General features: G+C 34.3%; 1 protein-coding gene across 1 annotated transcript in view; it reads left to right on the top strand.

Annotated features, from left to right (window-relative positions):
* GALNT13 (polypeptide N-acetylgalactosaminyltransferase 13) overlaps positions 1–26,110 on the top strand; it is a 404,828-nt gene that overhangs the window by 226,373 nt on the left and 152,345 nt on the right. Inside the window, exon 4 of the mRNA XM_081815482.1 lies at positions 6,398–6,566. Within this exon, the coding sequence (XP_081671608.1) occupies positions 6,398–6,566 (169 nt within the window). The remainder of the gene's footprint in view (positions 1–6,397; positions 6,567–26,110) is intronic.

Raw genomic sequence — 26,110 nt, 5'->3', positions numbered from 1 at the left:
TAAACTAAAGGGGAAAGAATGAGGTGCATTAGTAAAAATAATGCTATTGGGGATAATAGGTCCCAAATCCCAACAGTTTAGCAAAATAGAGTTGTTTTTCTTTCATGTAAATTATGCAATATGTATACCTTATTAGTCAGTGACTCTCCTCCAAGTAGTGATTCACACATCCGTGTTACTATTTTTTTGTTTTGGCCCTGGAGAGGGAGAGAGAGAATCTTAAGCAGGCTCCACACCTAGCATGGAGCCTGATGCAGGGCTTGATCTCACAACCCTGAGATCATGACCTAAGCTGAAATCCAGACTTGGATATTTAACCAACTGAGCCACCCAGCTGTCCTCCCACCCCTTGCTGTTTTCAACATGGCTTCCAGAGTTGCTGTATTGAGGGAAAGAGCATGGAATATCACTAGGCCTGGGTTTGGCTCATATCATTTCTATCCTCAGTTACAAGACACATTTAACTACAGGGGAGGCTGGGAAATGTTGTATGGCTGTGTGTCCAGGTAGGAGAGAAAATGGGCTCAATAGACTCTCTGCCATAACACATAAACAGATAGTGGTAATTTATAATCCTATAAAAAGGATAATGGAGTAAAGTTAAAGAGCTATAAAATCATGGAGGAGAGAACAATTACCTTTCCTTAAAGTTGAAATTGGTGAACAGGGACTATTTTGATCATCAGAGATAGAAGATACTTCCTAGCCAAAGGAATATATGGAAAGTCAGAGATGATAAAAAAAATAATTCCTATATAGCATGGTTACTATATAATTTCTTCATTAAATTTCTGCCACTTTTTCAAAATAAATTTTCAGACAAATTTTTAAGGATGGATGCATAATGAAGTATATTAATTGAATCATGATTTATAATAGAAATTACTGAAACAACATACGTGTTCAGTGACAAAGGATTGGTTAAATAAATCATGGTATAGCCAAGCTATGGCATACTTTGCAGCCAATAGAAAGTAGGTGTGGATTCACATATTTATTTAGAAAGAGTCCCCAAATTGCTATTTAAATGATAAAAATAAACATTAATAATAATGATCATGCTAAATGAAATGATAAAATTCAGTGTGTATGAATGATTCTATTTTACATACATAAATATGTTTCTGCCAAGCAGTAGTTTCAATGATTGTTCACTTTCTTTTTCATAGTGCCTGCTTACCCCCAACTCTGTCTCTTTCTCATCTTTATCTCTATTATCTTTCTTTCTTCTTTTCTTTTAAATGCACATGTATTATTTTTATTTCTCATAAAAATGATATACTTTTTGGGATACCTGGTTGGCTCAGTCGTTAAGCGTCTGCCTTTGGCTCAGGTCATGATCCCAGGGTCCTGGAATCGAGCCTCACATCGGGCTCCCTGCTCAGCGGGGAGCCTGCTTCTCCCTCTCCCACTCCCCCTGCTTGTGTTCCCTCCCTCACTGTGTCTCTCTATCAGATAAATAAATAAAATCTTTAAAAAAATAGTAATAATATACTTTTTATTTAAAAATAAATGAAAGTTTGGCAATCAGTGTCCCCCTGGTTCTGCAGGTGATCTCTCACTTAGCTAGCTGGTAAAAATACTATCTTATTAATACCTAATGGGAGGCCCTCCTGGGAAACAGTAGTTAATGTCTGCTGGACTTCATCCAGTCAGGGCTTGCTATTTACAACTTTCTTGCCACATAAAAATCTAGTTACTGAAATGTAATGGACAAAAATCAGAACACCACATATGGCTAGGAAAAAATGAAAAAAAAAATGTTATTGCCAGATGTGTCAGATTTATAAAAGTTGTATATAGTTATTTTTCAAAGAGATAGTAAGTGAATTGCTGTTTATTTATGCATTAAATACAATGAATTTGATTATTTAATAATATTATTTAATATATTTAATAATATATATTATTAAGCTATATGTTGTAGTATCAATTACTGTTTCTAACAGAAATGGGCCTAAGTGAGTAAATATAAAGTTCCTTGTTCCTAAATAAGAATTATCCTTGACAAATTCAGGGTCTTTAGATTGGCAAAAGAGCATGGCCTAGGGAACCCTGAGGGGAGGCAAAATGGTTTGGATTGTGGAAGTGTGTCCCAGTGATGGTTTGATTTCCTCATCTCTGACTCCACCACAAACACATTTATGATTGGCAAGACAAAAAGCACTATCTCACAGAAACTGATTTATTAGCAATGGAGTATGAATATTCAAAGATGAGAGAGACTGAAAGTCAGGGTTTTAAATTTATTACGGTTGACAAATTAGAAATGATAAAAGTGAGAGAATAGCTGTAGTGTTACCGAAAAGAAAGCTTTTAAAGGCAAATATACAGAAATTAACAATTGAGTAAATTTGAGAATGGAAATACAATTTGAAGTAATTTCCTGGAGGGCATAGCACCTGGAATAACATTAGGTTTTGGTTCAATATTATGCTTTTACCAACATACATCATATATTACTGTGTTCTTTAACAGAATAAAGTTATTACTTTAAAATCAACTTAATGGGCACCTGGGTGTCTCAGTCATTTAACTGTCCAGCTCTTGATTTTGGTTCAGGTCATGATCTCTGGGTCCTGGGATTGAGCCCCACGATGGGCTCTGCACTCAGCATGGAGTCTGCTTGGGATTCTCAATTTCCCTCTCTTTCTGCTCTTCCCCCCACTCATGCTCTCTCTCTGTCTCTCTCTGAAATAAATAAATAAAATCTTAAAAAATATATATGTATATGGGGTGCCTGGGTGGCTCAGTCGTTAAGCGTCTGCCTTTGGCTCGGGTCATGATCCTAGGGTCCTGGGATCGAGCCCTGTATCGGGCTCCCTGCTCCGTGCGAAGCCTGCTTCTCCTTCTCCGACTCCCCCTGCTTGTGTTCCCTCTCTCTGTGTCTCTCTCTGTCAAATAAATAAATAAAATCTTAAAAATATATATATGTATATATATGAAATAAAAGAAAATAAACTTGAAGTTTTCTTACTCAGGTTTTTTTCCTAGATATAGATTGTCTTAACTCTGTTTTTTTAAATAAATAATGCTCATTGTTAATGGGACATTTCTGCAATTGAAAAAAAAATGTTCATAATGCAATCTATATAACCAATATTGAAATTAATATATAGTGTTCCTTTGATAGATTAATCGATTGGTTTGTTTATAGTCATATTTTTATATTTTAGTAGTATCTCTTTATCAATAGGAATTCTAAGATTAAAGTGAATCTCCTCAAAATCTTTGCAGTATGTACTATGTTAAAAAAATGAAATATATATATATACATACACACACATATGTAATGATTCTGCTTTTATATTTCTACAAGCTTTATAATGTCATTTTGAGTGAAGCTAATTATTATTTTTAATGATTTCACCACATAATTAGGAAGAAAATAACTTAGAGCACAGCGTATTATTTTTGCAGTTCAAACTAGCTTTGGAATTGGGACTTTCCATTTGTTTTCAAGTTAATAATAATGGAATCATAATATAGATTTTGTTGCCTTTCGTATTACATTTGCCTGTTAGAGCAGAAAAGTTGAATCAATACTTTAATGATGATTCTTTTTTTTTAAAGTTTGGCTGTGGGGGAGCATGATATTGTTTGGATGTAGGTGGTCTTTTTTTTTTTTTTTTTTAGCTATGTAGAAGAGAGAAATCAATAGGTTAGAAAAAAAAAATAGGAGTTGCTTTTTAAACAAAATGCAAATCAGAGATAAGCCACATACCCAATCACTTAATCTTTCCCATTTACTATTTCTATTAATTGAAGAAAAAATCTAACAAGTATTTTCTAGCAAGGTGCATTCTTCCAGGTAAAACCCAGAAAAAGAAAAAGGCTAGTTCCACATTGTAATTAGCATTCTTTTTCATTTTTGCTTGAACAAGGTGAAAAATACCAATAGGTCTGCTTATGCAAAAGAAAAAAAAAACATTTTAGAAAATGTCAAATATGCATTCATTAGAGGCTAGTATAGAAAAAATATTTAACTTTAGGGAAGAGATACTTAACCTGATACACATTAAGTTGTTATCTATTCTCCACTAAGAAAATGAGAATAATAAAGGAGAATGATTACAGGTGCTTGCTAACTGGTTCTAGGTATAAGGATACTGTTTATGACAATTTTGTTTTTATTGATGATAATTCTGTAACATGATCACACTTACTACCACTGACATGTCATCCTTAGAATGCTAAGCAAAGCAAATGGCTGCATCTTTGAATATGCTGCAAAAACCAAATACTTTTGTGGGCAACTTGATCTTCATGCCCTAAGATGTAGCTGAGTGTCGTGTCTTTTCCACATAGAATAAATGTCATCCCTGTCTGCTTCCTAGATGTTGACTCTGGTGCATTTTTCTGCAATGTCATATACTTTTGTTGGAGTGTATAGAGGGAATTTTAAAAAACCTGTAAATGGTGAATTGCTTTCTTAATTTCTAAAAATTCTTAACCTCAAGTTCTTTAATCACTTTTTTATTTTCTGAAGAATTTTTTAAATTTTATTTAAGAAAATTATTTTGAACAGCTATTCATTTAATGCTATTTTCTTAGTTTTTCCCTTGAGCTCTATGCTCTTTTTTTAAAATAACAAGTATGTAAGTATATATATGCATTTGTTTTTATCATGTTACTTTTTAAAAAATCTTTCTTCTCTCCTCCCATAACTGCCATCATTTTACGAGAAAAAGTCAACTTTAAATGGTGTATTCCTGTTCTTCTCTTGTCAGTTACCCTGCCCAAGGGCTGTGACCTCAATACCTATCCAAGTCCAGCATCTCACCAAGAGCACAAATTCACTGAAAGCCAACTCCACCAACTTCATCTGAGTTTAGGGATAATAAGCATACTAACTCCCAAAGTAAAATACTGCTGTTAGAATTTTATTTCTTAAATTGACTAAAATGTGCTTTTTCATAAAATTCCTGCCATCATTTCTATTTTTGCTTCATAAAGTGAATGAGACTCTTTATAAACTTTCTTTAGATGACAGCTTTTTAAATAGTTTGGGGTTGGATACACATAATTTTTTCATTTAAAATTTTCCTAATTCTTACTCTTTTTCTGTGTATCAGAGGATTTCCGGGCTCATTACCTTCTTCGTACCCATATCTGAAGGTCCTTAGAGATGCTTATTCTCTTTTATAGTCTGACTCATGCCATTCCAAAGTCAGGATAACCTTTCAAAGAGAATAATCACCTGAGTGATCCAATTGTTTATTAGTACTAGTAATATCAGGCTAGATGTTCTCTAACTATAAACATCAAGGCAGACAAAAGTTTGCTTATTATGTTCTAGTTTCAAGCCTATTCTATTATTTTGGAATTTGTGTTTTTATGAAATGTTATAATTTACAAATTATTTTCATAGACTTTATATCCTTTATAAATTTTATAATTTTAAGGTAATTTGGGTCCAAGTATTTGCCCTTAAAAGTAATGTGGGAAGCTAATTTCAGTAAGATTAATGTGTTAGGAAATAAAATAGCAACACATTGGAAGAGTCAAGACCAGACCACATTCCTTTCATTTTAACTTAATTTAACATCATTATGGAGAGTAAATTAAGGGCCCATTAGGATTGACTGGAATTTTTTTTTATTATATATTAACAAACACACACACACACACATACACATACACATACACACATTGAAACATGTATTTTGGAGCAAGAGGGGACATTAGTGTTGAGATAACTTGCAGGGAAAGGACCAGAACATTAGCCTGTATATGGGATCCTGAGTTTTCTTAATAAATAGTCAAGCCCAGAATATTGTTGTTAAGTTCCAGTTATGGAGCACATAGTGTCCAAATTCAACTTGACATTTGAAATTATATGTCACAACTATGAAAGTTCTTTTATTTTTTGAAAATGCTTTGACAGAGGAATCAAATTGCAATTGAAATGGGTTATCAACCTTGCTTGCTTTTATAAAGATGCAGTGGGAGTAGATATGTGAAATATCAAAACATTTAATTGGATGTGAAAATAAATTTATCTTGGTATATTTTCAAAAGTTCTCTTTTATTTTGCACAATTTTGTCTACCTAGTGCCCAAGTTCATCCCTTTTCTAATAATTTTATATTAAAAAATATGACAAAGTTTTAAGTTTTGGTACTTTGTATTGCTTATTTATCAATTCTAAATGATTAGTCAAATCATATAATATGTCTAGACTTAAAAGACAACATGCAGCATTGAGATAATGAATTAAAATAGGTTTCATTAGTGTAGTATATGGTTTGTAAATAAGCATTAAGGACTTGATGATTATATTATTAGGCCAGTATATAAATAATAGACTTCAGAATCTAATCTAACATGTGAGTTTATTTATTCAGTTCATTATCTGTGTGTTTGTATGTGTGTGTGTACCTGTGTGTGTCTTACAGCTGTTATTTCAAGAAACCAAGAAGGGCCAGGAGAAATGGGAAAGGCTGTGCTGATTCCTAAAGATGACCAGGAGAAAATGAAAGAACTGTTTAAAATCAATCAGTTTAACCTTATGGCCAGTGATTTGATTGCCCTTAACAGAAGTCTACCGGATGTGAGATTAGAAGGGTGAGTTTACATGCATTTTATAATCTTTTATATTGGTAATCTCTGTATCTCACAGTATCTCCGAACTTCTGGATCTCTGTGGTTCTGAATACCCATGCCACAGCAGGGATGTGCTGTGCATGCATATGATGAGAAATATGAAATATTTTCTTCTCTGGCAGAGCAAAATAGTTTACTTGCAAAGACATTGCAGAATATACAAGCCTAACAGGTTTCTCTTTGTGAGATGTTTTTTTGTGTGTGTGTTTTGCTTTATCTTGCCAAATACAAAATAAACATGCTTTCTGTTAGGTTATATGCTTGCCTGCATAGAAAGCTCTTATACTTTGTATTAAAAAACTATATGCTTTGCTTCCAGTGTAAAAATGGCCAAATGCCTGTATGATTCTTTGACCCTTTAAACCTTATTTATTATGGATTCCAGTGATTTATGCTACTATTTATAATTAGAATGCTCAGTTATCAGCCAAGGAAGAAATATTCACTTGGAAATAGTAATACTGCATGCAAAATGATGTTGAAAAATTCAACTTGTTTGTGATTAACTGTAAGCCATGCTCTAGATAGCTGAACATATTTTAAATGGGTGTAATAAAAATCAGAATATTTAGTGGCAATATTGTCATCCTAGTAATATAAAGCAAACTCTTGGCGCTTAGAAAAGATATGTCCTGAGACTTTAGAAAATTGCCAAGTTTACAAATATGCTTCAGATCCCACCTCTATGTAAATAGAAGTTATTCTTTTAGACATGTAATGGCTTTTTCCATATAGAATAAAATCACAGTTAATACAAATAACGTCTGCCACCTATAAGGGGTTATACTACATTAGTAGAATAGTGATGTTAACATCATATGAACTAAATCTGATTTTTTTTTTCCTTTCTAAATTACTTCAAATAAGACCAAAATGGAGTAACCAAATCTTGTTGAGATGGTGGGGCTCGATTGTCAGGTTTATGTGATAGCTAAGTAACAGGTTTTGTACACCCTTGTATGCTTTTGAAATGTTTCTCTCTCAAAAACAAAAAAAAAGAAAAACCACAAATAACTACATATTATGGACGTTTCTGGTGTCTAGCAAAAGACTAAAACATTGAATATTACATTTATGCATTCCAAAGACCTATATCATTTTATAGGTAGTTTTGTCCATATTTGTATGTTTGTACATAGACACATTTAAGATATACAATAAGCATATTCTTCTAAGTAATTTTGAACATTTTAGATGCTGTTTATACCATTATAATAATGCATTTCTTCCTTTGTTTTATATACCATGTTGTGATAAAATGGATAAATGTGATACCTATTCAGGAAAAACATATAAACACTATTTCAAATTTTTAAGAAATCTTCACTTTCAACTATAAGAACATAAATTTTATATGAGATCTGGGACAATTAAGGTAAAACTGCTTTAGTACGGAACCATCACTTTAAAAAAAGAAGGAAAATCTTTATTGAGCATCGTTTAAAATATTTGTGGCCAATGCATTTCTTCTTTTAAGAATCACTTAGTAAATTAAGTACTTGAGTAATTAAGCTTTAAAATACAGAACAGTTCAGCATTTTAAAATGGAGAATTCAAATGGATTACTATAAAAATTACACAAAATGCAATATTTACTGTTTGTTTTTGTGTGTGTATGAGTTTGACACATCTTTATTACAAGAATTTCTAAACACCACATGCCTTTCTTTTAAGTTGAAGTATAATTGATGTATAAGATAATATTCATTTCAGGGTACAACATAATGATTTGATATTTGCATATACTGTGAAATGATCACCACAATAAGTCTAGTTACCATCTATCAGCATGCAAAAAACAAAATTTTTTTCTCATGATGAGAACTTTTAAGATTTACTCCTTCAGCATCTATCAAATATGCAACACAATATTATTGACTGTAGTAATCATGCTGTACATTGTATCCCCATGACTTATTTATTTTATAACTGGAAATTTGTACCTCTTGACCTCATTCACCCATTTCTCCCAGCCCCCAAACTTCCTCCCCTCTGGCAGCCACCAATCTGTTCTCTGTATCAGTTTTGTTTATTCATTTGTTTTGTTTTTTAGATTCCATCTATAGGTGAAATCATACAGTATTTGTCTTTTTCTGTCTGACTTATTTTACTTAGCATAATACCATCAAGGTCCATCCATGTTGTTGCAAATGGCAAGATTTCATTCATATTTATGGCCGAGTATTCCATTGTATATATACCACTTCTTTATTCATTTATCCATTGATGGAAACAGGGTATTTCCATATCTTGGCTATTGTAAATAATGTTGCAATGAACATAAGGGTGCTATGTGACTTCAAATGTGTGTTTCTGTCTTCTTTGGATAAATACCCAGAAGAGGAATTTTTGTATCATATGGTAGTCCTATCCTTAATATTTTAAGGAACCTCCATACTGTTTTCCATAATGGCTCCACCAATTTACATTCTCACCAGCAGTGTATGAGAGTCTTTTCTCTACATTTTTGCCAACACTGATTTCTTGTCTTTTTGATATTAGCCATTCTGACAGTTGTGAGGTGATATCTCATTGAGGTTTTGATTTCCATTGCTTGATGATTAGTGATAATGAGCATAGTTTCATATGCCTGTTGGCCATCTGTATATCATCTTTGGAAAAATGTCTGTACAGATCCTCTGCCCATTTTTTAATTGGATTGTTTGTTTTATTGTTATTGAGTTGTATGAATTCTTTGCATATTTTGGATATTAAGCCCTTATCATATATGTGATTTTCAAATACCTTCTTCCATTTGGTAGGTGGCCCTTTCATTTTGTTTCCTGTTTTCTTTGCAGTGCAGGGAGTTTTTAGATTGATGCAGTCCCATTTGTTTATTTTTGCTTTTCTTGTTTTTGACTTTGGAATCAGATCCAAGAAATCATCACCAAGATAGATGTCAAAGAGCTGACTGTGTCTGTTTTCTTCTGGGAGTTTTATGGTTTCAAGTCTTAACATTCACATCTTTAACCCATTTTGAGTTACTTTTTGGGTATGGTGTAAGATAGTGGTCTAATTTTATTCTGTTGCTTTTGTCTGTCCAGTTTTTCTAACAGCATTTATTAAGATACTGTCTTTTCCCCATTGTATGTTCTTGCCTCCTTTTTCACAAATTAATTGATCATTTATGCATGGTTTTATTTGGGGGCTCTCAATTCTGTTCCATTGATCTATGGGTCTGTTTTTATGCCAATACCATACTGTTTGGTTACTGAAACTTTGTAACATACTTTGAAATCAGGGAGCATGATGCCTCCAGCTTATTTCTTCTTTCCAGGTACTGTTTTACCTATTTGGGATCCTCTGTGGTTCCATACAAATTTTGGGGTTGTTTGTTCTATTTCTGTGAAAAAAGCCATTGTAATTTTGAAAAGAGATTGCATTAAATCTGTAGATTACTTTGAGTAATATGGGCAAAGCAACAGCTTTCCACCTATGAGTATGATGTTAGCTGTGGGCTTGTCATATATAACCTTTAGTATGTTGAGGTATATTCCCTCTATTACCCATTTTGTTGAACATTTTTATTTTAAGTGGATGTTGAACTTTGTCAAATGCTTTTTTCTACATCTATTGAGATGATCATGCGATTTTTTATCCCTTATTTTGTTAATATGGTGTGTCACATTGATTTGCAGATGTTAAACCATCCTTTCATCCCAGGAATAAATCACACTTAATCATTATGCAAGGTCCTTTTAATATTGAATTAGATTTGCAAATAACTGTTGAAGATTTTGCATTTATGCACATCAGGGGTGTTGGCCTATAATTTTCTTTTTTGTGGTGTTCTTTTCTGGCTTTGGTATTAGGGTACTGCCAGCCTTGTAAAATGAATTTGTAGTATTCATTCCTCTTCAATTTTTTTGGAAGAGTTTGAGAAGGGTGTGTATTAAATTTCTGAATATTTGGTAGAATTCCCCAGTGAAGCCATCTGGTCCTGGACTTTTGTTTGTTGGGAAGTTTTTGATTATTAATTCAATCTCCTTACTAGTAATTGGTCTATTCAGATTTTCTCTTTCCTCATGATTCAGGAAGGTTATATGTTTTAGGAATTTATCCATCTTTTCTAGGCTGTCCAATTTGGTGGTGTATAATTGTTCATAGTAGTCTCTTTTGATTCCTTGTATTTTTCTAGTATCAGTTGTAACTTGTGCTCTTTCATTTCTGATTTATTTATTTGGGTCCTCTCTCTTTTTTTTTTTTCCCCTTGATGAGTCTAGTGAAAGGTTTATCAATTTTGTTATCCTTTTACCAGCTCTTTCATTGATATTTTCTATTGCCTTTTAGTTTTTATTTCATTTGTTTCTGCTCTGATTTTTATTGTTTCTTTCTTTGTACTATGTGCTTTGTTTGTTCTTCCTTTTTTAGTTCTGTTAAGTGTACAACTAGATTGAGATTTTTCACTTATTGACATAAGTCTATATCACTGTGAACTTCCTTCTTAGAACTACTTTTGCTCCATCTCATAGATTTTGGTGTGTTGTATTTCCATTTCCATTCTCAAGGGTTTTTTGTTGGTTTGCTTCTTTGTTTGTTTTAGTTCCCTTTTGATTTCTTCATTGACGCATTAGTTTTTCAGTACCATGTTGTTTAATCTCCACATATTTTTTTTTTAATTTTCTAGTCTTCCTCTTGTAATTTATTTCCACTTTCATACTATTGTGGTTGGAAAAGATGCTTGATATAATTTCAGTCTTCTTAAATATACTTAGACTCATTCTGTGGTTTATCATTCTGTGGTTTAACATATGATCTATCCTGGAGAGTGTTCCGTATGCACCTGAGAAGAATGTGTATTTTGCTGTTTTGGGTGGAATGTTCTGTATTTATAGAGTCCATTTGGTCTAATGTATTGTTTAAGGCTGATGTTTCCTTATTGATTTTCTGGCTGGACAATCTATCCACTGATGTAAGTGAGGTTTTAAAAACCCTACTCTTACTATACTGCTGTTGTTAATTTCTCCCTTTAGGTCTGTTAATATGTGCTATTTAAATTTAGGTGCTCTTATATTGGATGTATTGGGTGTATAGGTATTTATAAATGTTATATCTTCTTGCTGGATTGATCCTTTATCATTATGTAATGCCCTTCTTTGTCTTATTACAGACTTTGTTTTAAAATCTAATTTGATAAAAGTAATAGAGGCTGCAGTTTCCTTTTGGTTTGCGTTTGCATGAAACATCTTTTTCCATCCCTTCTCTTTCAATCTGTGTATGTTCTTACATCTGAAGTGAGTTTCTTGTAGGCATCATACAGATGGGTCTTACTTGTTTCTTTGTTTGTTTTAATCCATTCAGCCAGTCTTTGTTTTTTCCATTGGAGAATTTAGTCCATTTATGTTTAATTATTTTTTTTTATTATGTATGTTAATCACCATACATTATATCATTAGTTTTTGATGTAGTGTTCCATGATTCATTGAGTATAACACCCAGTTCTCCATGCAGAACATGCCCTCTTTAATACCCATCACCAGGCTAACCTATCCCTCCAACCCTCTCCCCTCTACAACCCTCAGTTTGTTTCTTAGAGTCCATAGTCTTTCATGGTTCATCTCCGCCTCCAATTTCCCCCCTTCGTTCTTCCCCTTCTACTATCTTCTTCTTCTTTTTTTTTTTTAACATATAATGTATTATTTGTTTCAGAGGTACAGTCCTGTGATTCAACAGTCGTACACAATTCACAGCCCTCAACCTAGCACATACCTTCCCCATTGTCTATCACCCAGACACCCCATCCCTCCCACCCCCCACCACTCCAGCAACCCTCAGTTTGTTTCCTGAGATTAGGAATTCCTCATATCAGTGAGGTCAGATGATACATGTCTTTCTCTGATTGACTTATTTCGCTCAGGATAATACCCTCCAGTTCCATCCATGTCGTTGCAAATGGCAAGATTTCATTCCTTTTGATGGCTGCATAATATTCCGTTGTATATATACACCACATCTTCTTTATCCATTCATCTGTCGATGGACATCTGTACATGCACCTGATGTTTATAGCAGCAATGTCCACAATATTTAAAGTAATTATTGATAGCTATGCACTATTTGCCATTTTGTTAATTGTTTTCTGACTCTCATGTAGTTTTGTACTTATTGTTTCGTTTTTCTTCTTTTCCTCTCTTCTTTTGTTGTTTGATGACTCTCTTTAATGTTATGCTTAGGTTCTTTTCTCATTATCTTTTGTGTATCTTCTACAGATTTTTGCTTTGAGGTTGGTTACCATAATGCTCACATACAGTGGCCTACATATACAACAGTCTATTTTAAGTTGATAGCAAGTTAAGTATGAACATATTCTAAAACTACATTTTCACTGCCACCCCCCCATTTTATATTTTCATGTCACATTTTGCATCTTTTTATTTTGTGTATCCCTTAATAAATTATAGGCACTTATACTACTTTTGTCTTTTAACCTTCATACTAGCTTTATAAGTTTAATCCACTACCTTTCCTATTTATTTACCTTTACCAATTGAGATTTTTACTTTCATATGTTTTCTTGTTACTAATTAGTATTCTTTCTTTTCAGCTTAAAGAAGTCCCTTTAAAATTTTTTTGTAAGGCTCATTTGTGGTGTGAACTCCCTTAGCTTTTGCTTGTTGGAAAACTCTTTATAGTTCCTTTAATTCTGGATGATAATTTTGCTGGATAGAGTATTTGTGGTTGGAAGTTTTTCCCCTTCAGCTCTTTAGGTATATCATGCCTGTCTTCTGGCCTGCAAAGTTACTGGTGAAAAATCTGCTGATAGTTTTATGGGTGTTCTTTTATACATATCAAGTCCTTTTTCTCTTGTGGCATTTAAGATGCTTTATCTTTAACTGTTGTCATTTTAATTATAATGTGTCTTGGTGTTGATCTCTTCCAGTTCATTTTTTTATACTCATTGGATTTCCTGGATCTGGATGTCTGTTTTCTTCCCCAGATTAGAGAAGTTCTCAGCTATTATTTCTTCAGATAAGTTTTCTGCCCCTTTCCCTCTTTATTCTCCTTCTGGGACCCCTATTATGCAAATGTTGTTTTATTTGATGTTGGTCCCTTAAGCTATCTTCACCTTTAAAAAAATTTTTTTTTTCTTTTTGCTACTCTTCTTTGGTGAGTCCCACTGTCCTCTTCCAGATCAATAATCCTTTTTCTGCTTCATCTAGTCTATTGTTGAAAACTCTTGTGTGCTTTTTAGTTCAGTTATCTTATTCTTCAGCTCTGTGACTTCTGTTTGGTACTTTCTAATATTTTCTATCTCTTTGTCAAAGTTCTACTATGTTCATCCATTCTCCTGAGTCAGTGAGCATCCTTATACCATTACATTGAACTGTTTATCAGGTAAATTACTTATCTTCCTTTCATTAAGGTTTTTTCCCAGAGTCTTGTTCTTTCATTTGGAACATATTTATCTGTTTCCTAATTTTCCTTGATTCTTTGTGTTTGTACTCATGTATTAGGAGAAACACCTACCTCTCTCAGTCTTGAAGGAGTGGCTTTATGTAGAAGATGAACCTTATCTTTCAACCTTGTCTAGCTCTTGGTTGTCTTTCAAACTTTTGCAGTTGTCTACACAGCCTGATTTATTCCTGATCCATTCCTATTTTTGAGGTCGTATCAAGACCTGTCAGAGTTGCAGAGGGAGGGATCTTAGCCCCTAGTTTCAGGCTGATTGGAAATCAAACCCTCAAACAGCAGCTTTTAAAGTATGCTAGTATATACAGTCCTGTGGGACTACAGTTGTAAACCCTGCTGGCCTCCAGACCAAGTGTTTGGGAAGTATCTCCTTGGCAACAATTACAAAAATCAAAGCTCCAAATGACTGTATAAACTCCTTTCTGGGAGGCACTGGCTGGCTGTAGCACAGCCACAGGAGAGCACAAAGATGGCATCCCCTGGCCTATGTTCCCTAAGAGCAACTCTATCCTCTGAAGATTCGTGCTGAACCTGTAGCCTGCCCCTTAGGCTAAAATTTCAGGACAAGCAAATAGGCTTTTTCACAGAAAGATTCAGGTGTTTCAGTCGTCTTCTACTTCTTCTTCTTCTTTTTTTTTAAGATGTTATTTATTTGACAGAGGAAAAGAGAGAACACAAGCAGGGAGAGCGGCAGGCAGAGGGAGAAGCAGGCTACCTGCTGAGCCAGGAGCCTGATGAAGGGCTTGATCCCAGGATCCTGGGATCATGACCTGAGCCAAAGGCAGCTGCTTAACTGGCTGAGCCTCCCAGGCGCCCCCAGATGTTTCAGTCTTCTGTCTGTGCTGTGCCCTGGGGTTGTTAGCCTGCCAAAAACTGTCTTTCCAATTGTTTCAGTACTATGGGGCCCAGAAATACACTGTAGTTGAACACTCAGGAGGCATCCCCTATATGGACTGTACACACCCACCAGCTTTAATGGGGCAATGGGGATCATGGGACTAGGGTGTTCCCACTTGGTTTAGTGGTTCTGTGGGGTAGTGCAGGACCTGGGCATACCTGCCAGCTTTAGGGAGGCTGTAGGGGAGCACTGAGGTGGGATGCATCTGCCGGCTTTAGCAAAGGCATGGGAGAGTGCAGGGTTGGGGCACACTCACTGGCACTAGGAAGAGTGTAAAGAAATGTCATCCATCATCACTGGCTCTAGCATGTAGAATGAGAGCTCCAAAGTGGTGTTCACCAGCATCTCTGTCTCCAGAGAGTCCCAGCAGACCCCTGCTCCTCCAGCAAACACTTTAAGATTAGCAAATGAATCTCTTTCACACATGGTATAGTGATTTTCTTTTTTTTTTTTTTTAAAGATTTTATTTATTTGAGACAGAGAGAATGAGAGAGAGCATGAGAGGGAGGAGGGTCAGAGGGAGAAGCAGACCCCCTGCCGAGCAGGGAGCCCGATGCGGGACTCGATCCAGGGACTCCAGGATCATGACCTGAGCCAAAGGCAGTCGCTTAACCAACTGAGCCACCCAGGCGCCCGGTAGTGATTTTCAAACTGCTGCTTTTGTGCTGGGTCTTGAGGTGCATGAGTCTACATGTGATCCCTTTAAGAGAGATTCTCAGCTTCCTACATCCCTTTGGGTTTCTTGAACACAAGTTCTGTTGGTTTTCAAAGCCAGCCATTCTGAGGCCTTGTCTCTTCAGTGCAGGTCTCAAGGGTTGGGGTCCCTGATGTGGAGCATGAACCTCTTGCTCCTCAGGGAAAAACTCTGTATTTGTGAGACCAGATTATGATCAGATTGTGGGTTGTTGATTGTGGGTTGCTGTCCTGGGGTGGGGATTTTGATGAGACCTAGTCTCTGCCTATCCCACCCATCTTAATGTGACCCCATTATCCTTTGTTGTGGAGGAGCTGATCAGCTAGTTTTCAGGTCTTTTTCAGAGGAAATTATTCTATATGTAGCTGCAGATTTGGTGTGTCTGTGGGAGGAAGTAAGTTGAGGATTTTTCTACATCACTATCTTGAACCACCTCCTGTTTACTGTGATTATTACTGCTTGAATTTTGAGATTTTAAAAATACTCTGTGAAATAATATTAATGAATAATTTTTTATTTTATTTTAATGCACCACCATAGTGTGTACTATCAGTAAGAAAACATAAAAACAATGCAAACTTTCTAGACAAATCATAAAATGTATGTGAGTTTTACTGGAGATATTTGCAAGTCATGTTGAATGACTCAATTGTGTGACTGTCTGGGAAAATCTAATGTTGAAAAATAAATCATGAATCAGATATCCAAACTTGTTTAAAAGAAGTAGAAATCTGCCAATACTCATTTGATGTAGAAAACACTTTGTTTTTCAATTTTGGTATTAGTTGCAGTTCAATTTTTGGATAGTTATATCTTAAAAAGATATGAACACATTAAGTTAGTCTCAGTGATAACTGATAAATTATATAAAAGTGTACAAAATTGGTATTGAGAAATAGTTTTAAAAAGAGCTTTATTTATTTTAGTGGAAAAGTTGAGTTGATATTTACTTACAAAGTGTCTGAACCACACAGTCAATTCATTCAAATATCTCAGCATATTTTACTAGAACATAGCCTTAAACTGGCTTGACTGGATTCAGAAAATTATCCTAATAGTTTAATGTTGTGTTTGGCCTTAATATCCATCTACAAATATTTGAAGATATGTTCAGAGCAAAAAATTTAAGTAAATATCCCATGTTTTCATAGAGAAGAGAGTAGATAAAAATATTTTTTCCTTGAGGTAATTGTGATGAAACATCAGGACAAGTTAGGGTTAAGTTCTGGAATGTCCATTCCTAGTGATGTTTGAATATTTACATTAATTAATTAACTTATTTACTATACTTAATTTATTAACATGTGTAATACATTTGTATATACTCTTTATTTAATAAAAAAATGATAGTATTACAAATAGTCATGGTAATAGGATATTTTAAGTGCAGTTAAGGCTGAAGATCTTACTAAATTTCTTACTTTCTTGAAGTCCCTACATTTCTAGGATTCTTGTTATAGTCTGCACAAACATATAAATAAAATTACTGATGGTGTTACCACCCCTGTCTCTCCTTTGCCCATAAACTCCCTAACTTAAAAAACAAAAGTGAAATGTCATAAAATTCTGATTTCAGAACTTTGAGGAAAATGAATATTAGCTTAATGTGTTAATGGTCAGCATTAGGGATTTAATACCATGTTTTTCAATAATTACGGTTCTAAGATTTTGTAAATTTATGTAGTTTGGATGTAAGAACAGGGCTTAAATATTACTGTTTTGAGGAAGCAAGTAAATAGATGTCATTTTGTTTGGATTTTAACATAAGATCTTTATGTTAATATCTAGAGAGAGAGATTTAGAGAGTTACCAAATTAAAAAATCCACTAAGAGACATTAAATGCATTATTTTTGAGCACTTAATATGCTAATATGTGCCAAATATTGTTGTGTGTCCTTGGGATATAACAGTGAACAAAACCAAGTTCCTGCTTCATGGAATTTAGAATAAATAAAAGACCTAAGAATGGTAAGGTGTGGAGAATAGTGAGGGAAAGCCTCTCTGAGAAACCCACATCTGGACAAGTTGATTGAACTTTAAAAAACTAAATATTATAATTTCTTTTTACTAATACATAGAGATGTTAAATATTTACTGAGTTCCTGGAACCGTCAATGCTAGAAACATAATGAATCTATGGATATGTAAAACTCCATAAAGATACAAAAGTAAAGGAATAATCATTAAGCAAATGTATAGATGTGTGTGTGTGTGTGTGTGTGTGTGTGTTATTTTTGAAAATAGGTTTGAATTGCATATCCAATGAATGCCAGCAAAAATCATACTTTGGTTTGCTTGGGTATCAGTAGTCAATGTTATCTCATGCTTCTAGGCTGTCCTAGAAGTAGATTAAACATGACTATGACCATAATCAATGAGGTAGGTACAGGACTCTATACCATTACATGCAAAACAAATATGGGAAGAAAAAGCCAACTGTGGAGAGAGATTCTTCAAGTAATTGGGAAAAATCTCTAGATATATTGCCAAACACATAAGTTTAAGATCTATCTCTATGGCTCACTGTTAGGTCTTGGGCAAGACATTCATTTTCTAAACCCCAGTTGCCTTTCACTGATTAAATCAGCAAATCAGTCATCAACCAACCAAACAGCCCCTGTCACACACCTACTACAAATTTAGCTTTGAGAACAAATAAATGCATATAACAGCCCCTGACTGTGAGGAGGTAAAAGGGATATATTTATATAAACAACTAATTAACAGTATTGTGTGAACACACATATAATTGCAAAAATGACAGAGTAAGAATAGGATTGCCCTGAGTTCCTGGTGAAATGTTTATGTTTATTATTATTATTATTCTGTAGGATTCTCTTATGCCCTAGGCTCCCTTTTTCAACTAAGTGAGGAAACTTTTTAAGCAGTCGGCTTTTCCCTTTACTCTGTAATTATTTTTGAATAAGAAATTAGCAATAATTATTGGGTGAATATTTATAAAAAAAGCTATGGGCAATTAAAACAAAATGCTAAGGTTCTTTAGCATTTACTTGTATTCAGACATTTAATAGCACTTCAAGTTCTGGTACTGAGTTATTTGAAGGTTATAATGCAGCTGGCATTTAAATATATTTCATCAGGGAAAAAAAAATGAGGAAATAGGAGATTTATTTCAGCTATTTATATCCTAGACCAAATAACTGCTTCTTACGTATGCACACATGCAAGCTGATAAAGAGAAAAACACTTGAGCCATCTTGCATTATTAGTGGAAGAGCTGTAGCATACAAATTCTGAATAAGTTGCTCTCAGAGGACAACACGTTTATTTACTACATAAAACAAAAATAACCGTAGTATACGTTTTTTTTTCTGTGCTCAAGCTCATAAGTGTACTTGTCCGTTTATATGGATTGCCTTTCCATGAATTAAAATATGACAAATATAAGATTGATTGCACAAAGGAGAAAGAGAAAATGAGAATATTAATTGGATTTCTCATCTCTGTTCCACATCTTTTCTTTTTAATCTGAGAATTACTACAACTTTCATATGCTGGCAAAAATTTTGAGAGTAATAATAATAATTTCTCTAATACTTGATTTATATAATGTGCTCATGTGTGGAATTAATTTCACTACCCAAATTAAAAGGGGTGTGTAAGAATGTTTGTGTGTGTTTATGTATGCATATAAATACATATATGTTTGACAAAAATGGAGATGATAGGTATTATTATTATCTTTGGGATAATAATATTACACTATAACTTTCCTTTCAAATAAGAAAGTGGATTAAAGCATTTCTAGGTATGTTCTCAGGAACACATTTACGTACCACTGTAAGCAGAAAGCATGCTGCATAACCCAATTCAGACTTGAACTACACCTCAACAATCTCTTTATTTAATTTTTTGATACTATTACTTTGAATTTTAAAAATTACAGTAAAATATACATGGTATAAAATGTATTTTATTAACTATTTTTAAGTGTACATTTCATTAGTGTTAAGCATAAAGAGGATCACAATATGCCACCCCAAATCATACCACTTTGACATAAAGATGATTTTAAGTTGAAGGCAACTGAGAAGTTGCAGATACAGAAAAAACTCTCTTATGTGTCCCATCTGCATTTCCCTTTCGAAAGTGTCCCTCTCTCTTGAACCAGGAAGGGGACAACCACCTTTTTCAATAGAGATGGCACTGAGATGATTATGCATAAACTGAACTAAACTTACTAATTAACCTTTATCTGCCATTAGTTTCTCCCATATGTTTGCTTTTCCACAGTTTACCACCCCAAACATGGGCCCAAACATGGCTGTTGTTGGGTTTTTTTGTTTTGTCTTGTTTTATTTTTGTCTTGTCACTTCTTCACAATTTATCAGTTTTTGTTAAAATGATATATAAGCTACCAAGTTTAACCACTTCTTTGGGTATTCAGGACTTTTCCATGAAGGCCTCCATGCACATAAAAACCAAAAATATTAATATCAATACAATTTGTATGCCTTTTCTCCTGTTACTCTTCCTTTTGTCGATTTAATTTGCAGGCCTCATGTTCAAAAAATGAGAGGACAGCGAAAAAAAGTTTCTTTTTTTCCCTCCTCTGTAAATATATTCACATTGTTGTGTAACCAGTCTCCATAAGTCTTTTCATCTTGCAGAACTGAAACTCTGTATCCATTAAACAGCTCCCCCATATTCCCTCCTATCCCTGGCCCCTGGCAATCAGCATTCAAAATTCTGTCTCTATGAATATGACTACCCTTGATACTTCTTATAATTGGAATCGTACAGCTTTTGTCTGTTTGTGACTGGCTTATTTCACTTAGCTGAATGTCCTCAAGGTTCACCAGTATTATAGTGTGGGTTAGAATTTCCCAACTTTTTAAAGTTAAATAATATTTCATTATATGTATATACTACTTTCATCCACCCACCTATTGATGAACACTGGGTTTGCTTTCACCTTTTGGCTCCTGTGAATAATCCTTCAACGAACATGGGTTTACAAATATCTCTTTGAGGTTGTGTTTTCTGTTCTTTTGGATATATATACCCAAAAGTGGACTTACTTAGTCATATGCTAATTCAGTTTTTAATTTTGGGGGGGAAGCAGTATACTGTTTATCATAGCAGCTATAGCAGTACATGGGGTTCCAGTTTCTCCATATCTTTGCCAACACTTTCTCTCTCTTTTTTTTTTTTTTGAGTAGCCATTCTACTAGATGTGAGGTAGTATTTTATAGTTCTAATGTCATTGATTAGTGATGTTGCATATCTTTTTGTGTGCTTTTTAGTCATTTGTATATTTTCTTTGCAGAAATGTCTGTTCAAGTCATTTGCCTATGTTCTAATTGGATTGTTTGGGGTTACTTTGCTGTTGAGTTGTAGGAGTTTTTATATATTTTAGATATTAACTCCTCATCAGATATGTGATTTGCAAATGTCTTTTCCCATTTTGTAAGGTGCATTTTCACTCTGTTGCTTTTGTCCCTTGATCAAAAACAGATGTTTTAAATTTTGACATAGTCTGGTTTATCTGTTTTTATTCTTTTTGCCTGCGCTTTTATATCCAAGAAATGATTGCTAAATCTGGTGTCATAAAGCTTTTTCCTATGTTTTTTAGAAATTTATTTATTTGAGAGAGAACAAGAAAGAGAGAGAACATGTGTATTACATACAGTATTCTTACAATAACATAAGCTACAAAAAAGACAGTGTTATTAAGAAAATCATAAGGAAAAGAAAATACATTTATAGTAATATATTGTATTTATATTTTTTAAAAAATCTGTGTGTAAGTGGACCCGTACAGTTCAATCCTGTGTTTTTCAGGGGTCAACTGGACCTGGAAGTGTGAATTTAAAAGTAGCACTGTGTGGAGATGAGATGAAGGAGAGCTTTCAGTGGGTGTATTTGTAGCCTGGCTTTATAGAATGGATGTGTATGGAACCAGGCTTAGACAAAAAGAAGATAGCTTTCTGGGAGGAATAAAAGCACTTGAGAAGCAAGCCATTTCTTTGTAGAATAGAGCCAATGAAAGTACTTATTAAGAACATGGATTATAGGTAAACTTGGGTATGTTCCCTGGCTATTTGTTCATTTATCTTTTTAAGAGTTTATATATTTAAGTTGACCAAATATTTTTTCTTTTATTTTGCAAATTCTTTTTTATTTTATTTTATTTTATTCTATTTTATTTTATTTGAGAGAGAGAGAGAGTGAGCATGAGCGGGGGGGAAGGGCAGAGGAAGAGCGAGAAGCAGACTTCCCACTGAGCAGGGAGCCGGATGTGGGCCTCGATCCCAGGACTCTGAGATCATGACCTAAATCAAAGGCAAAGGCTTAACCAACTAAGCCACCCAGGCACCCCTTATTTAGCAAATTCTAATTGAATCATCAGATAATTTAGTTTTTAGTTTTAAAATCTACCATGGTATTTATACTTTTACTTATATTTTTCCTACTTGAGGTATTTAGGACTACAAGTGTTTTTATAGTTGCCCACTTTTATATCCATTCATGTTTCCTTATATTTCTAATTTTGTAAACCCTAAATTTTTATTCTATGTGACTTGTGGCAGAAGTGTTTATTTTCATAATTTTTTAGAAAATCAGAGCTCATATAAAAAAATGTGATGGATTGCATTCTAAAAAAATAAAAAAGAAAAAGCAATTTTTCAAATGCAGAGATTTTGGATAATTAAGGAATAGAAAAAGATGATAGAGTTTAGACAGTAAGTATATGAGGCCTTGTGAGGAAACAATCCAATGAGGGTGGAAGGATGGCCATTCCAGATCATTGGCCTAGGGAAGATGATGAAGAATCTTACAAACAATGCCTCTGCCCTTTGTTTAGACATGTCATGGTAGGCAACTAGGAGGTATTAGAGGAGAAACATGACATGAAAGAAATGATATTTAGGAAGAAACATTTCTGTCATTTTATTTATATGGAATATATTATAGGGAGGAAAAGCTTGAATTTAATAGAATTCCTCTTGGCTATTATATTCATGTAGATATGATTAGATAAGGAGATTGTCTAGGATAATTGTCTTAGAAACATAAAGCAATATATAGTAATAAATTAAAATGAAGGGGAAAGATAAACACCAAATTCAGGAGGGCTTCAGGAGGGCTAGGCATGTAATTGAATTTTCAATTTTCTGTGTGTGTGTGTGTGTGTGTGTGTGTATGTGTGTGTTTTAAACCTGAAGTAAATTAGGGGGAGGGAAAGGAGATAATTCCAAGTATATTTTGAAATGATATCCAGTGACTGACTGGATACAAGACAAGAGAAAGCAGAGGAGTTAAAAGATGACTGTAATGTTTCACATTTGGATGACTAGGAGATTGGTGGTATTGCTGATTTTATACACATGCACGCATGCATGCACACACAAAGTCATACTTAAATACCAATTTAATTTTTTTAAAAGATTTTATTTATTGGAGCGCCTGGGTGGCTCAGTCGTTAAGCGTCTGCCTTCGGCTCAGGTCATGGTCCCAGGGTCCTGGGATCAAGCCCCGCATCGGGCTCCCCGCTCAGCAGAAGCCTGCTGCTCCCTCTCCCACTCCCCCTGCTTGTGTTCCCTCTCTCACTGTGTCTCTCTCTGTCAAATAAATAAATAAAATCTTTAAAAAAAAAATTCTCATTGTATATCATGATATTTTCATGACCTTGCAAAGTCTCCTTGCTGAAACCAATATACTTTAGTAATGATAATTGCTATATAAATGAGAAAATTTGTGTTCAGTCTTCTAATTTTAATATTTAATGCCTTAATATTACTACATAATTTTGTTGCATTAAAACATATTAGAACAATGTCAAAAAAATAAAACATATTTAAGCAGTGTTAAAAATACATAAATTTCATTTTGTACACTTCATATCCAACTTGGAATATATGATTTATATATATGGAATATATGATTTTAGGATAAAAAGTATATGTGTAAAAATATATTGTCCACCATATATTATTATACTGCATTTATCATGTCTTGATTTATTTTTCCCCTGAAGAAAGACATTCTTTCTGTTTGTTTTTTTTAAATGTCTTTTTCTTTTTAAGTAATGCTGTGGTAGATTTTAGATAGAGACATTTTTACTAAAATATCATAGGGAGCTAGCTGGTTATATTTAATGAGTTAATTAATTTTCTCAGAAATTCAAATGGAAAGATCCAGTATAAAGTAACTTTTTTTTTTTAAGATTTTATTTATTATTTTGAGAGAGAGAAAGAGAGGGTAAGTTGGGGCAGGGGCAGTTCCCTGGATCTCACGACCCTGAGATTATGACCTGAGCTGAAATCAAGAGTCAGACACTTAACCGACTGAGCTACCTAGGTGCTCCATAAAGTAACTATTGTATCGTCATATTATGTAAGATAAAGTTAAATTTTAAAATGCAAGTTAATAAATAAAATTCAGTTTTGCAAACACTCATCCAGTGTCTCCTTTCTGACCACTATTTTGTGAGAAATTTAAAAGCAAATATAACACATAGTTCCTATCCTTAATGGGCTTACATAGCATAGTGATTATGGAAAGATTTTCCCCATGAATCAATTAATATACATGAATTAATAAATTGTATAATAATAGTAAATGTAACTAATTGCCAATATTTGTTGAACTTTTGCAACTTAGCAGGCATTATATTTAAGTAGTTTACCTGCATTATGTCTTAGAATTCTCAACAAAAGATTGGGAAAGATTCTCAGGATAAGGAACTTCTCCAAAGTCATATAAGTGATATTTGAATCCAGGCAGTATAACTTCCAGTATGTGCTCTCAGTTACTAGAGAACACTAGTGACTATAAATAGAGGAAAAGAAGACAGAGAGTCAGGTTACTAAAAACTTCATAAACAATATGAACCATGGGTTAGCCCTTAAATAATGGGTAGAACTTATATAGATACAGGGGAGAACATGGAGATCCCAAGGGGGAGAAAGAGATGAGCAGATGCACAAAATAGGATGATATGTGTTGAAGAGACTGACCTAATGTAATAGTTTATTTTGAGGACTATTCATATGGTCATGCTGGCCGTCACGCTGATTCATAGTCATGATCACTACCCTCAAGCAGGCCCTCCGACAGTCATCTGACATTTCCCTTGTCTATTCTCCCTTCTACTGTGTAACTTACTATTTCATAACTTTAACACTCCTCTCACACTTCCAGTACATCCTCTCTCATTTTATGATCTTACTTCTTATTTTATTGAGCAAACCAGAAGCAAATAGAAGAAAATCCCCACTGGTCTCAACATCAATCTACTTTCTCCTTGCATTTGTAGCCCTACACTCTATCTTCTCTCCTATTGCTATGAATGCATTGTTCATGCTGCTAATGACCACTAGCCCATCTATCACAATCTGATGCTATCCCCTCTTACTCAAGCACATTATGGTAATTCTGTACACATCTTCCATCATCAATTCATTTTTCTCTCTTGAGTTATTCTCAACAGGAGGCAAACATGCTGTTTATTCTTTCTTAAAAACAAACATGTGAACAAAGTATCTCTTCAGACAACACTTCTCATGGATATGTCTGTTTTTCTTCCTTTTCCAAAATCTTCTTGAAAGAATTGGCTGTAGTCAGTGTCTTGAACCACTCTGCACCTCCATGTTGTCTTAAACCCACTTCAGTTAACTTTAATTCTTGCAATACCAGCAAGACTGCTCCTGCAGTAGTTGGAATTTAATGATAGCTTAGAGAGGACTGAAAAAATGTTAAATATAAAGCTGGGGTCCTTTTTTAGCTTTGATTTATTGAGAAACTAGTAGCTGCAAATCACTATGCTAGGTGCTCAGAAATTCTCAACTTTTAGTCCTCCTCTTCAATGTTCAAATTGGGCTTAAATAGTAAATGGCAGGGACGCCTGGGTGGCTCAGTTGGTTAAGCGTCTGCCTTCAGCTCAGGTCATGATCCCGGAGTCCTGGGATCGAGTCCCACATTGGGCTCCTTGCTCAGACGGGAGCCTGCTGCTTCCCCTGCTTGTGCTTTCTCTCTCTGACAAATAAATAAAAATAAAATCTTTAAAAAAAAAAGTAAATGGCATTATTCCATTTACAATTTAGGAAACTGAGGTAAGAAGAGAGATTTTTGTTTGAGTTAACTATTGGAAATGGCTTTCTCCCATAATTTCTTCTAAATATGATGCCAGATCTCCCTTCCCAGGCTTTGGTTGACTTATCTGCACTTTTCTGGCCATTTTAAGATAGTAGCAAAGTCTCATTTTCAAATATTAAATGATGCAGCCTAGCGTAGGCTAATAGTGGATGGCCCTCATACCCTTCAGTGTGATAGGCATCCATGTTTTAATTTTTAGTGAGGGGCCTTTTGGAGACTTCTTCACTCTATAATTGCCAAAGACTCCCAGCAAACTTCTTTCAGTCTCCTCACCCAGTTCCTGCTTTGGGTAATACGCCACCCAAGTGCTTGCTTCTGGGGCTCCCTTATCTCAGCAGACAGCTCTATAGAGCAGAACCCACTGAGAGGCTGTGAGTCCA

Source organism: Leptonychotes weddellii, chromosome 3, assembly GCF_054177405.1.
Source record: "Leptonychotes weddellii isolate Sample4059 chromosome 3, ASM5417740v2, whole genome shotgun sequence".
Lineage (NCBI taxonomy): Eukaryota > Metazoa > Chordata > Mammalia > Carnivora > Phocidae > Leptonychotes > Leptonychotes weddellii.
Note: the sequence above shows the minus strand (reverse complement) of the source record. Positions and strands in the feature narration are given on the sequence as shown.